Source organism: Pygocentrus nattereri, chromosome 12 (genome assembly GCF_015220715.1).
Source record: "Pygocentrus nattereri isolate fPygNat1 chromosome 12, fPygNat1.pri, whole genome shotgun sequence".
NCBI lineage: Eukaryota > Metazoa > Chordata > Actinopteri > Characiformes > Serrasalmidae > Pygocentrus > Pygocentrus nattereri.
This window is the reverse complement of record NC_051222.1, coordinates 4,285,160-4,300,366: the sequence shown is the minus strand read 5'-3', so window position 1 is coordinate 4,300,366 and position 15,207 is coordinate 4,285,160. Positions and strand designations below refer to the sequence as shown.

Below are 15,207 nucleotides of genomic sequence, written 5' to 3'. Positions count from 1 at the left end.
AGTTAAACACTTTTACTTCTACTTAACACTGTTTGCTTAATTCCATTTCAGTCAATAATGTTTAGTTGCTTGTTTTTGATGGTTCATCTTTGGCCCTGTATTAAAGCTCAATAATATATACAATATAATTTAACCTGTAACATATTCTTATGTGTGTATTCAAGAAGGAATCATACGTACCATTCTCGCATAACGATCAGGCCTGGATGAGGCAGCTTGATGAAATTATTTACATACCTTCAACCTCTCTTCTTTTAGCTTTATTTCATGATGCATATGCGTGAATGCAAATGTGACTTTTTTTTGTAAGTCCTCCTATATTTACAATTGCAAATATAAGCAATGAGTGTATACACATACATTTCATAAAAAACACCCTCAAACTTAATAAAAACCAATCATGCCTTTGTAAAGCATTACTAACATCTGTTAAACATTACCAATCCTTTATAAGGACTTGTTCAATGAATCAGACATACCTGATGTAAAGTGTAAACCAATCATGCCTTTGTAAAGCATTACTAACATCTGTTAAACATTACCAATCCTTTATAAGGACTAGTTCAATGAATCAAACATACCTGATGTAAAGTGTAAACCAGTATTGTGTTAGTGATCGTAAAACAGTAATGGAAGGTATACCTTTTTAAAAAGTAAGGCAAATGTGTGACCAAACAACATAATATGTTTTTTTTGTTTATTCACAGCATAACAGTGGTTGTGTTTATTGTATCAAGAACATTTTTATTCATTTAACATTACACAAATACAATCTGAATAAACAATTTCAGACTACTTAATTATAAACACTTACACAATATAATATTTCAGATAGAGATATATCAATGCTAGTAATAAAACAGTATTTTAACAGTTTATTGATATCAGAACCATCATTCAAATTTTATTAGAAACCCCTGCCCTGCAGCTTGGCTTGTTGGTGTACAGTAATAAACTGTAGGTCATCTTTTCGATGTATAGTCTATTTTATTTTGATACTGCTGCTTAGTTACTACCAAGTTGCTCCTGTCTAGATATTGTCAGCTAGTGGATCACTGATAAAACCTAATCAAAACCATATTCACCATGACAGTGTTACTGCTGTACTGAAAGTTGATCTATACCCAAATATACATGGTAAACAATAAGGGCTGAACTGGTTAATCTTTCAGCCCTAGTAAACATGTTATTTCTAATTGGCTGTTAAAATCGAATTGTAAAGGTACACTAAACAGAAAACAGCTTGCGAATATCCTTCAGCAGCCTGCCCAGAGGACCATCTCTGTGACATTTTCCCAACCAGTAAGTCCACTCTATTAGCTTAAGATGTTCAATTAAAATACTTTCTGTTCGATTTCCCCTCAGTCTCCATACATGTCCTTTGTATGAGGACCATGCTCTTTCTAAGTGTTGTGTGTGAGCAGCAGTATGAGAGTTGACAAAGTTCCTGCTGTGATTGACAGTGAGGTGGATGTATCCCATATCTGAAAGGGCACCTCTGTATGCTCTCCATTCATCACTAATGATGGTACTTCCTTGGCGCACATGGCGTCGCACCAGGGGAAGAAGAGCACGTCTTGACCTATGTTCCACAAGCCGCAAAACCGGTCTGCGAGTTTGACCGCAAACTCCTAATATTCCAAACACCCATTTCTTTCTCCTCCATGTTTGGCCAGCTCTACCTCGCCCATACTGTAAATAGAACAACAAAAGAAACACTATCACTGAAACTACATTATCTACCATTTGAAGAATATATCATGCAAAAATATTTAGTGATTAGTAATAAAATCTTGAGAAAACTCAAATGGTATGACAGAAAAATAATTTGTTTTACATTCTGTTAATGCATTGTTTTAGCCTAAATCAACATCATGGTAGCCAAATAATAAGAGTCAATGATAATAATTCATGTGTTCTACAGTATCAGTCAAAACTTTGGACTGTTTAGTTGGACATTCAGTTAAATGATATGTGAGTGTCTAAATCCTGAGACTGGTACTGTAGCTGCACTGTAGTCCATCTGATTCACTGAATAGTGTTAACCCCTTTTCAAAGAATTTAGAATCGTTTACCAATTGTGTAATTTTTGCAGAGGAATTTGTCCTCAGCAACCTATATGTGCAGTGAAACACCCACATAAACACACTCTAGTAAAAACAAATATAGTAGGGGGCAGTGAGCACACGTTTCCCGAGCTGTGGGCAGACCTATCCATGACTGCCAAAAGGCCAGGATCACCAGAGGACCACCACAGAGCAGGTATTATATGCATGATTCCGAGCACTGCAGTGACACTGACGTGGTGGCGATGTGTTAGTGTGTGTTGTGCTGGTGTGAGATCAGATACAGCAGTGCTGCTGGAGTTTATAAACACCTCAGGGTCACTGCTGGACTGAGAATCGTCGACCAACCAAAACTGTACAGTCAACAGCGTCCTGTGGGCAGTGCCCTGTGACCACTGATGAAGGAACACAAACTGTGCCGCAGCAGATGAACTATTGTCTCCGACTTTACACCTACAAGGTGGACAGCGCAGCAGGTAGGGAGTAAAAGGTGTACTAATGTAGTGTCTCAGTGTGTCAGTGTTAGTAGGAGTGTCTTATAGAGTAAACAGAGAGTGGACACAATGTTTACTAACTCCAGCATCATCAACACACACTAACACAAAGCCATCATGTCAGTGTTACTGCAGTCTTGAGAATCCACCTCCCACATAACACCTGCTCTGTGGTGGTCCTGATCATTGTAGAACAGGGTAAAAATGGTTGCCAAATGTATGCCGTGAATAAGATAGGCCACAAAGTACATCTACAGTACCAGTCAAATGTGTTCAAATGAATTAGAAGGTATGTCCAAACTTTTGGCTGGTACTGTATATGTATACAATTTAACAAATATCAAAACTGTACAAACTAATATTTTATATATTTTTTAAACATTTCAAAATGTACCTATGACAAGGGATTAAGAGTTATCCCAGAGCACTCTATAACCAGGAGATGATAACTGTAGTTTACTAGTGTAGTAATACACCTTTAATAATATTTTGAGAAATAATAACTTTAAAGTATTTATGAATTGTTGAAAAAATATGGACATGGGGATCCATCATTTTTACCTTGCGTTTATGTCGGAAGTGGCTCTCATCAATTACAGTAAACTCAGTTCGACCACCAATACGCTGTCCTTTGTCTCTAATGAAGGAATTTTTGCACACATTGCGTAAACACTTAGCCATCCTAGAGAGTGTTCTTGAACTGCCAGCTATGCCATCACTGATCATGTCGACCTGTCTTAGCCGTAGACCCTGGGCGAATCTGAGACAAAATAACTATATTATATAACAATCAAATGACAAATAAATCATTGCATTGGCTAAATTTTCACCAAGAAAAAATGTGAATGACAAAATATTATAATTGTAAAATAAACCACTGCATGAAGGGAAGTGTAATAACTGTACACAGTACAGGTTTCTAGAATGAAGGTACAGTGCCAGACATATATATGCATATGCATATATTGCTATTGATAAACATGTTTAATATATGAAATACCTATATATGAATTTCATCCAGGACACCAAACTGACTCTGGATCTTTCGAATAAGGATCCTGAGCTAATGGATTTGGTGCATGGCTTCCCTTTGTGTGGCTGTCTGTTGCAGATCCTGAAGAAATGTTGTAAAAAATATATTATTTTATTTTTAACATAATAGATATAAAACAAAATAAAATTATCATGATGAATTACTTACCATGCAAATTTGTCCTTTTTATGAGAATGTGGAACCATTGTCATAGGTCTGCTGCACTTATTGCATCTACTTTTGGCCATGAGTAATTTTTCCTTCATGAGCCATTTGATTAGTTTCAGTGTAGACCTTCTGGTTTTAACCCCATTAATTAACCTAAGGATTTTTGCCCTGAGTGCCATTGCGGAGATCTTCTTACTGGAATATTTTCGCCTAGACTACCTATACGGAAGTGTAAAATTTCCGCTTTCGTTCAGCCAGTCAGTTTAATCCAGTCATCTTCACTAGCTAATCACAGGTGATACTGGGTCTGCGTCATGTGCGCGACCATATGAAGTGTTTGTTTAGGTTTCGTTAGGAAGGTAAGAGAGTTCCCTGTTCCAAATTACCATGAAAGTTTCTCGTAGACGGACCAAGCAGCAAGAGAAACGCGAAGATTCAGGCAGTAAATGTGAAACCACACATGATAACACCAGTGCAGCCGGCAGAGGTAAGATGGTTAAACGTCGAAGCTAAACGTGCTGTGATGGGAGGTTCGATTCATTGGAGGCGCTTCAGGCTTTCGAACGAGTCAAGCATTTTAGTACAACGTCTATGTCCAATGTAATCCTCTTAAAAACACGTATAATAGTATAATAAATGTGAAATATAAAAGTGATCGTTACAAAAATCATTACATGAAATTATAAAATGGATTGAATCAGATGATTGATTCATACGTTCAAAAGAACCGGTTCAGTAAAAGGAATCGAACTTTCCAGTTTGACTGTTTGACTTGTCTAAGCACCAGCTATATAGTGTTAGGATGTCTATTTTGTCTGCTTTATTTAGTGATAACGACAGCGTTCCTTGTTTAGGTGTTATTACATAAAAAAACTTGTAAAAACATAAAAAAAATGTATTTTAACACAAGCCAGTAACTGGTGACCACCATTTTAAGTAATGATTAGAAAATACTGTTGGCCTTAGTTAGCTGTAATACCTTAAGTTTCAGCGTTATGTTTATCTCTCCTAAAAATCTGTAACCCTGGTAATTTTTTTTCTGAATGGTTGCTATTTAACTATCTGTCTAAAATACTAGAAACTGCAAACACAAAACATGTTGTGTTTATGTACAGATTATAGTGGTGTATGATAATATTGAGCTTTATACTTTTTTCTTAGGTGATTCACAGTCCCCCACAGCTCAAATTGCTCTAGCTAAAGCCAAATCTGAGGTGGAGTTACTGAAGCTGAAGGTAGCATCACAGCAGGAAAAGATTAAAGATCTAGAGGAAGAACGTGATTTTCTGAGGACACAATTAACTCAAGGTAAGTTTTTGTCAAAATTCACAGGTACCCCTGATTTTATATATATATATATATATATATATATATATATATATATATATATATATATGGTTAAGATGGTGGTTAAGATCCTTAGGTCATGTGCCAAAAGGATTTATGTCATGAAACATGACAGTGTAATCAGAATGGCGTGTCATTGATGACTAACAAGACACAAGACTAACAAGTCACATTGTCAGTATGTCTGTAACTGTGTATGTGTCTTTCTGATGGCTGGTTTTCAAGAGAGTGATTGAAAATGCACAGGGCTGCACTTTTACTGTAAGCCGCATATCCATTTCAACAGTGCACAATGTATGTGGGGACTAATAGGAGATTAGACAAGATTCACATTCATTGTGATACAGAAATTGTGATACAGAAAAGACAAGACTGTTTAGTAAAGAGGAAAAAAATACATAAAATAACAGTAAACACTGTAGGTACAGCACTGTGGAATTACAGTCTGTCTACACTTCCTGACATTCCTGTCTGCAGAAGGTAGACTAAGATTTGTTGAAAATTTAAGGTTCTTATTATATGAGATGAAAATGTTAAAGTGTTCAATTTTGTTTAGTAGTTTGTTGTTGTTGTTGTTGTAGCCAACAAGGCTGAAGAAGAAAAAGAGGAGGGTGGAGTTAAACGGAAGAAAAAAATCAATCGTCATAGATTTCAGCTCATTTGATTCTTCAGATTCCTTTGTTGATTCTGACAGTACTGATTCCTCATTTGAAAAGAAAAAGAAGAAAACACGGGAAAAAATAAAAGGGAAAAAAGAAAAGATGAAGCGCAAGAAGGAGAAGAAAGGGCCCATCTTCCAACGTGGTATATGTATTCACCTACACTAATGACTTAGTTCCTGACATATTAATCTAACAATTGTGAGTTCATAGGTACATTTGGAAGAAAAAAGTGAAACTGCATTTCATGAAAAGAACACCTTGCTAACTGTAAAGCATAACACTACACTGTGTCTCTCACTGTGTGTTTATAACACCCTTTCTAATGAAAGGATTCATCTGCTTTACGCTGATCCCATTCCTGATATAAATGCCTAAATACAGCTTGTCTAGTAGAGAAGAATTGTCAATAGAACACAGGGTCTCTGGAGCACAGAAATATGAACCTATTGGGACCATGCCTTATGCTAGGCATGAACTAAAGGTTATAAAGTGGGGGCAATGGGGTAGAGTGACTGATTTTTATTGAATAGAAAATACATGGAGGTACCATTTAATGCAAGTAATGCAGTGGTAGTAATCTATATAACATAAAAGTTAACATAAATATTTTTTAGGATGACATTTTTTTTTTCTTAAAACTCATGTCAGTGTCTCTTGTCTTTTCTTTTGTATAGTTTGTGTCCCTGCTGAGGTGATCTGAAGATATGAAAAAGTGCTGGCCATATATATGAAAGGAAACACAATGGCTAAGTCATTCCAGAAGTACGGGGTAGACCGCAACACAATTGCCCAGACTGCTTCTATTGCAGAGCTATCCCTTGCCGCACCAGAGACATACCGCCAGCTCAATGATGATCGTGGAAAAAAGGAGAAGTTGTTAGACTTCGCTAAAAAGTGCCAAGATGTAATAGCTTCGGACAAAAGCATTGCTGAGAAAATTTCAAATATGAAAGTTGAGGGGAAGTTGCTTCCTATTCAGAAGAAGTAGGCTGACCTATTACGTGGATGTGCTGCGTAGAGAAACCTTTTTCAGTTGCAGCATTTAATTTTAAGTTAATTTAGATATTTTTGTGTTCTGTGAACATTATTTTGTATATAGAGTGCAAAAATGCTTTATTTTAAAGGTGTATTGAAAAATATGTAAATTGAAGCGTTCTGTTTAATGACCGAAAACATGGTCACAGGTCAAAGCTAAGTAATAAAAAAGGCTTCATTTTTATAATCCTACCCTTTTTTGTTTATACTGGGTAGTTATTTGACAGTAATTTGTTTGTGCTGCTTTCTAAAACTCAGGGAAACCCTTCACAGTTGCAGCAGGTAATTCAGAGTAAATTTCGACAGTTTTGTTTGTTGAGATACTGTGAGCAGAATTTTATATATACAGGACAACATTTAAAGGTGTTTTGAAGTATTTTCAATGCAGGGTTCTTTGCAGGCTTCTGTTAAATATCAGAAAACATGTTAAAAGGCCAAAGTTGAACAGTAAAAACCGTTTGGTAATTCTACTGTTTATTCTGTTCCTTCTAGGTAGTAATGCAAACGTAAATATTGTTTATTGTTTTAACTTTGTGTAATGCTTTCAAATTACATCATTAAACTACCTAAAGTGCTTTACTAATTTAGTAGTACTTTTTAATGTTATGCCTTCTACATTCACTAAACAAGTCCTTATAAAGGATTGGTAATGTTAAACTGAAATGGAATTAAGCAAACACTGTTAAGTAGAAGTAAAAGTCTTTAACTCTCTTAACTAATGCATTACTTCATGTTAACTAATGCATTACTTCATGTTAACTAATGCATTACTTCATGTTACCTAATGCATTACTTCATATTAACTAATGCATTACTTCATGTTAACTAATGCATTACTTCATATTAACTAATGCATTACTTCATGTTTAAATAATGCATTACTTCATGTTACTTAATGTTAACTAAAGCATTACTTCATGTTAACTAATGCATTACTTCATGTTAGTTAGTCGATACTTAATGTAAAGTGTTACCGAATGTACTATATGTTACTTTTCTTTTCCAGACTTGCTGTGTGTAAACTCAGCACACAGTCCTGTAATACTCTGCAGTCAGTTTTACAAACAGAAACCTCCTGCCTGAAAGAACTGGACCTCAGTAATAATGACCTGCAGGATGCAGGAGTGAGGAATCTCTCTGTTGGACTGAAGAGTTCACACTGCAAACTGGAGATAGTCAGGTCAGAATTCCAAAATTTCATGGCATTTTGCAATTCCACACCAGCACAATGAAAATATGCAGCCAATGTGTAAGAAATTTTATTTAATGTACTTTGTTGCTTTTATTCTTCTTTTGCAGACTTGTTGTGTGTAAACTCAGCGCACAGTCCTGTGACACTCTGAACTCAGTTTTACAAACTGAAACCTCCTGCCTCAAAGAACTAAACCTCAGTAACAATGACCTGTATGACTCAGGAGTGGCGAATCTCTCTGTTGGACTGAAGAGTTCACACTGCAAACTGCAAATACTAAGGTCAGTATTCCTAGATTTCTTAAAATTGCTTATATAATCTATAGCGATGAGAACATGGAACAAAATATCTTCTCCTCAGTACTGAAACTGAAACAAAAAAGGGAATTTTGGTCAGGGTCCATGATGGCCATGACAAAAGCTTAATTATGTGGTCATTGAACTATTAATTTGTGGATATGGATGTATGTTTTGGATCATTGTCCCATCTGGCAGATCCAACCATGGCAAAGTTTTAGCTTTTTAGAGGAGACTGACAGCTTTTCATTTAAATTCTCTTGGTACTCCTTCGAGTCCATTATGCCGTGTAGCCATCCTAACCAATGTCCCTAAACAACATAGACTCTCCTCCATACCTAACACTGGGGATGGGGTTCTTCCCTGTATAACATTTATTTTGTTCATACACACTTTTAGTGTTTGTTCTAACAATAGAACCAAGTTCCAGTAGTGTGCAGTGAAATCCAGGTGCTAACATTTGTGGAAAAATGAAAGAAAATACTCATTTAATGGTTCCTGTAGTGTGAGGTGGTGTCAACCCCACAGCCCCCTCCCTCTCCCAGGTGTTCCCCATTTGTTGTAACCTTTATCTAGCCCTTTGTTTTAGTCAGTGGTTGTCTGGTCTATTTGTCACTCATCACTTGTGACTTTGTCTTATGTAGTTGTTCTTTCCCTGCCTCACATTTTGTTTGTGATTTGTGTTTCTTTGTTTAAGCCCTGTAGTTTGTTTTTCGTAATTAAAGCCTGCTTGCACTTAAATCCAGCCTCCCTGTGCTCATATATATATATTGACAAGGATTCTTGTTTTTTAGACCTTTTTTTAATATTGCAATATGTTTGTTGGTAGATTGAGCTCATTAGAAACAAGTATTTTTACAATTAAACACATATCCACTTCACATATCCAGTTAAATTTTTAGTTCTATAATAACAACAGTGTATATTCCATCTGTTTGATGATCCAGTATCCTAATAACACCTGCTTAGTGGTTGTTCTGAAACAGAGGGTAAGTTGATGCTGATGAATTATGAAGAAATACATAGAACTTTAAAACTTCAAATGTGTCATTTACATAATCTATATTTCTCTCTTTGCAGACTAGTTTGTGTAATCTGAGAGGAAGACTTGTAAAATTCTGGAATGAGCTTTAAAAACAGAAAACTGCCCCACATTTACAGGAGCAACTTTATTTCAAAGATAACGTCATATTTTAGAACCTTAATTTTTTTAAGCAGATCACATTCAGCACACAGAAAAGGATCATGTACATTACAATAGAAGACCAGGCACACACACCAGTGGTTCAACAATGGGAGTAAAATAAAAGAAAAAACTCAAATACAGTAATTACAGTAAAATACAGTAATTGTTGATTTGCAAACCATTTGCTTGCTTTAGTTACTAGTGCTATGTGAGTCAGAACAACTCAGCACAGGCTATGGAGTGTGTAGCATTTGTGACCTACCAGACTAAGAAGTTCAGTAGCACAGTAATATTGGTAGTACACAAATTTTTGTAGTACACAAAAATAGTTTATCTTTGTTTAATTTTCAGTGAAGAAATAAGAATACAGGTGCTGGTCATAAAATTAGAATGTCATGAAAAAGTTTATTTATTTCAGGAATTTCATTCAAAAAGTGAAACTTGTATATTATACTCATTCATTACACACAGACTGATAAATTTCAAGTGTTTATTTCTTTTAATTTGATGATTATAACTGACAACTAATGAAAACCCCAAATTCAGTATCAAAAGGTTCAATATTGAAGACACCTGGTGCACCATTCTAATCAGCTAACTAACTCAAAACGCCTGCAAAGGCCTTTAAATGGTCTCAGTCTAGTTCTGTAGGCTACACAATCATGGGGAAGACTGCTGACTTGACGGTTGCTTACACAAGCAGGGCAAGACACAAAAGGTCATTGCTAAAGAGGCTGGCTGTTCACAGAGCTCTGTGTCCAAGCACATTAATAGAGAGGCGAAGGGAAGGAAAAGACTGTACAAGCAGTGGGGATAACCGCACCCTGGAGAGGATTGTGAAACACAACCCATTCAAAAATGTGGGGGAGATTCACAAAGACTGGACTGCAGACTGGGATCAGTGCTTCAAGAACCACCAGGCACAGACGTACACAAGATATGGGTTGCAGCTGTCACATTCCTTGTGTCAAGCCACTCTTGAACAAGAGACAGCGTCAGAAGCGTCTTGCCTGGGCTAAAGACAAAAAGGACTGGACTGCTGCTGAGTGGTCCAAAGTTATGTTCTCTGATGAAAGTAAATTTTGCATTTCCTTTGAAAATCAATGTCCCAGAGTTTGGAGGAAGAGAGGAGAGGCACATAATCCACGTTGCTTGAGGTCCAGTGTAAAGTGATGGTTTGGGGTGCCATGTTATCAGCTGGTATTGGTCCACTGTGTTTTCTGAGGTCCAAGGTCAACGCAGCCGTCTACCAGGAAGTTTTAGAGTATGTCATGCGTCTTGCTGCTGATCAACTTTATGGAGATGCAGATTTCATTTTCCAACAGGACTTGGCACCTGTACACAGTGCCAAAGCTACCAGTACCTGGTTTAAGGACCACAGTGTCCCTGTTCTTAATTGGCCAGCAAACTCGCCTGACCTTAACCCCATAGAAAATCTATCTGGTATTGTGAAGAGAATGATGCAATATGACAGACCCAACAATGCAGAAGAGCTGAAGGCCACTATCAGAGCAACCTGGCCTCTCATAACACCTGAGCAGTGCCACAGACTGATCGACTTCATGCCACGCTGCATTGCTGCAGTAATTCAGGCAAAAGGAGCCCCAACTGTGCTGTACATGCTCACACTTTTCATGTTCATACTTTTCAGTTGGCCACCATTTCTAAAAATCCTTTTTTTGTATTGGTCTTAAGTAATATTGAAATTTTCTGAGATACTGAATTTGGGGTTTTCATTAGTTGTCAGTTATAATCATCAAATTAAAAGAAATAAACACTTGAAATTTATCAGTCTGTGTGTGACGAATGAGTATAATATACAAGTTTAACTTTTTGAATGGAATTACTGAAATAAATCAACTTTTTCATGACATTCTAATTTTATGACCAGCAACTGTATCTATGAAAAAATAATGAAATGAAAATGATGGCAACATTAATCAACCCAGGGAGGGCTTGTAGTCACTTGATCTTATAGGTTTTGGTTTTGGTTTTGGATAAATGATGGAAGCTGACCGTTCAGAAGAACTTAACTGTAGAGTTAACACATTTGCCTTCTTAGACAACATAATATAACATTTTATTTGCTATTTTCTTTGCTTGGGTGGATCATAAAATCAGTCAAGATGGGAGTCTTGAATTGATGTGGGTTTTGGAGGAAAGAGATTGATAAAAAGCTAACATTAGTTAAATCATTTGTTTTATTGCAGCCATGCATGCCAAGTGACATAATATTGACCATAATATACCAGCTGCTTTCAAGTTGTCCTGAAACAGTAATTATTAGCTTCTTTTTTCTTTCCTAAAGGCATTGAGAATTCTTGTGAGATGCACTTGACTGGAGATTATTAGTTGTGGTTACATGAATTTTATGTTTCCAGATTATCAAGCCAGTTGTACTGACTGGGATTTTAACATTCATTTTCATAGTTCTGTTGTTTTGTCCTTCAAGAACTAGAAGGATACTGCAAGGAAGTGTGCTTGAAATTTTCTGAAACAAGATAAGAAAAACTAACACTACAAAAAGCATTTGCAAGCTTTGATATCTGCAAAAGGGCTGTTACTAAGTGGTGTCTTAGTAGGTTGTCCAAATATCTGAACATGCCACATCAAATATAAAGAAAAAATTTTTTTAATTGTATGCTTTGAAGATTTGAAGATTTGCTTCGTTTCACTTTTTTAAAAAGAAAATCAATTTGGCCAGGGATGCCCACAATTTTGTGTACAGCTGTAATGTCATAACTGAGTACTGTTCCAATTAAATATCATTTGAGAATGCTCTAAAATTTGTATATTTATTTTTTGTTTGCAGACTAGCTTTGTGTAATCTCGGAGTGAATACATGTGAAAGGCTAGGATCACTTTTAAAACTGGAAAAGTCCCTGAAAGCACTGGACCTCAGTAATAACGATCTGCAGGATTCAGGAGTGGAGCTGCTCTCTGCTGGACTGAAGACTGGAGACTGTAAACTGGAAATACTTATGTCAGTGTTTCTTTCACTACATTCCTGAATGATAAATATTATGTTTTTCACTACTTTAATAATACATCTTTTTATATCATAAAACAAGATTTCTGCTGAATTTAAATTTTAAAAATAAACTGGTCACATAGTTTAGACAGTTAAATTCCAGCAGGAAGACTAAATGACAGCAATCATTTAAACATGATTTTACCAATTAAATACATCAATGTGTTGCCAACCATCTGTACTAACCTTAGGTCAACAGTCATCATTTGCACATTTTATACACACAATCATTCTGCATCACACACATGCTGTGATATTCAGTCTGCTTAGAACAGACTCACAAGGCTTAACCAGAAAACATGATGAGAAGTTTTTGCAGTGCTAGGGAGCCAAAGTATGAATTTAAGGTTTAGTATTGGTTACATGCTGCATTTTCTGTTCTCTGTTTTCTATACCCCTGTCTCTGTAACCACTCTATCTGATGCAACCCAGAGGAGGATGCATTCCCCTTTTGAGTCTTGGTTCCTCTCAGTAATTATTCCTAAAGCTCCTATGAAGTTTTTCTTGATATTGTCTTCCCTGGTGCTCTTCATTAGAGAGCTGGGTGCTATAGTGAAATATAAATACTGAAAATAACACTCAAGTTTTGTTTCTTTTGTGATTACATTATAATCATACATGCCATATGTATTTTTTCAGGAGAGTTTTGCCTACTCACACAAAAGTTTGCTAACAGAATTTAGATATGCTTAATTATGTCTTTTTTTTCCTCAACAACTTCAATTTCTAAAATATACCTTTATGATATTGATAAAATATCACTGATAATCTGCATTATCCAGACCAAAGCAAGTACAATATTTTATGTGTATTTACAATTAAGAATACAATATTAAGATAAGCAGTGAGTTTCCAAATCTAAAGTGGCTTATTTGCTGACACTTTAATGCAAATAAGTGCTAGATTAGTACGTATTTAGAGTAAGAACTACAGATTGTTATGTATATTTGCCTGTTTTAATCAGTTCCTGAGAATGAAACGGAGAAGATACAGTAGAGAATACCCACACAATGTGGTAATAAAGTTCTAAAGGTTAATCAAATGGGACATCAAATGGTTTTGTCATAAAAAAAAGATAAGGTGCCAAAAAAGATACCACAGAATGTGCATGTCAAAAAACACTCTTCTTTGCCATAGGGAATAAAATCCTAACACTGGATGCTGTTCTTACATTGAGATCTGCCACTTTTGCCAAAGAAGTTGTTTAAATATATTAAATATATGCTTAACTGAAATGAAATCATATGTTTAGCATGTTTGTTATGTTTTATAGGAATGTGAATAACCTCTCTCATTCTATTATCTGTCTTCCTTTTCCTCTTTCTGCAGATTGTCTGGTTGTATGATCAAAGAGGAAGGCTGTTCTTCTCTGGCTTCAGCTCTGAGTTCAAACCTGTCGCACCTGAAAGAACTGGATCTGACCTACAATCACCCAGGAGAGTCAGGCGTGAAGGTGCTCTCAGCTAGACTGGAGGATCCACGATGCACACTAAGAACTCTCAGGTATGAACAACAGAGATGCTATATCTGTAGCAGCTCTCATTCACCTACACTGTTTTCACTCACCTACACTGCAATCATTGTAGTCACATAGAAAACAGAGCAGCTTTTCCATGTTGGGAAGTAATATTTATTTATTATTTATTATTATTGGTAATATTTATTAGGAAAATGTGTAATATTTTAGTATAGAAACACTATTTGAATCTGATTGAATTTTGCTCATTCTGTCAGTAAGTGCAGCACTGTCTCAGTCTAATTAGTGGTCAGTGTTAACACAGTCATTGCTCTTTAGGCAGAAAAGACGTTGTGTGTCTGCCACACTCTATGACCAGGCCATGATCTCTGAGTCTCTTTATCAGCGTGGATCTCAGTTTTAGATCAGAGGGTGATTATTAACTTAGTATTCTCGTATGTGATAAAGCTTCGTTTAAGGTGTTTTATAGTTGGTTTTATTGTAATCAGGATTGCTTGTGTGCTCTGATTCTGATTCGGAGTCTGTGATCATGAACATTGGTGTAGAACTGTGCTTTAGGACTAGGCAAGTGAGGGGACTGTTTTCTTTGCTCAACTCTTGATACTCCAGAGCTTTATAATGAATGGGGTCTGTCGCTTTATAAATGCATCAGATATTTGATTTCTGTTTGTAGCATTTTCATATGTAATGGAAATCTGTGTAAAAAATGGCAAAAATGTAATATAATGCAGATATTCTCAAATTGCACAGTATGCATAATGTTTCATGTTATATATTTAAGTTGGAACAAATAAAAAAACGAGATCTGTAGTGCTGAATTTTGAGAAATGTCACAAAATATAAAAACAATGTATTTTGTTCTGGGTGCCATGTACTTCCAATAAAACACACTAATTATGCTCTTTGTAAGTACTTGAAGTACTGACTATATCCACCTTAGGCTCAGAAAAACATGTTGTAATGTGACATTATTTTTCAGATAAGATAAATATTAAGATAAATATTGTTAATTGCTGGGAAAAAATTTTTAAATATATACAAGGAAACCTGGATATTCACCTTTCTTCCACTGAACATGTGAGGTGTTCATTAGGTGTCTGGAAATGTGTGAACTTCTTGATTGATTGCTGCTTTCTGGAACTCCTCTTTTAGGTTTTACATTCACCTCTAGGATGTTCTGTTCTACAGCTTACTGGGCTACGTGTGCAGTGCTGTTAGTG

At 35.9% G+C, this 15,207-nt stretch overlaps 1 protein-coding gene across 1 annotated transcript in view; it reads left to right on the top strand.

Moving 5' to 3' along the window:
• LOC108443648 overlaps nucleotides 1-15,207 on the top strand; it is a 381,331-nt gene that overhangs the window by 347,651 nt on the left and 18,473 nt on the right. Inside the window, exons 11-14 of the mRNA XM_017724422.1 lie at nucleotides 7,812-7,985; nucleotides 8,105-8,278; nucleotides 12,292-12,462; nucleotides 13,840-14,013. Of these exons, the coding sequence (XP_017579911.1) occupies nucleotides 7,812-7,985; nucleotides 8,105-8,278; nucleotides 12,292-12,462; nucleotides 13,840-14,013 (693 nt within the window). The remainder of the gene's footprint in view (nucleotides 1-7,811; nucleotides 7,986-8,104; nucleotides 8,279-12,291; nucleotides 12,463-13,839; nucleotides 14,014-15,207) is intronic.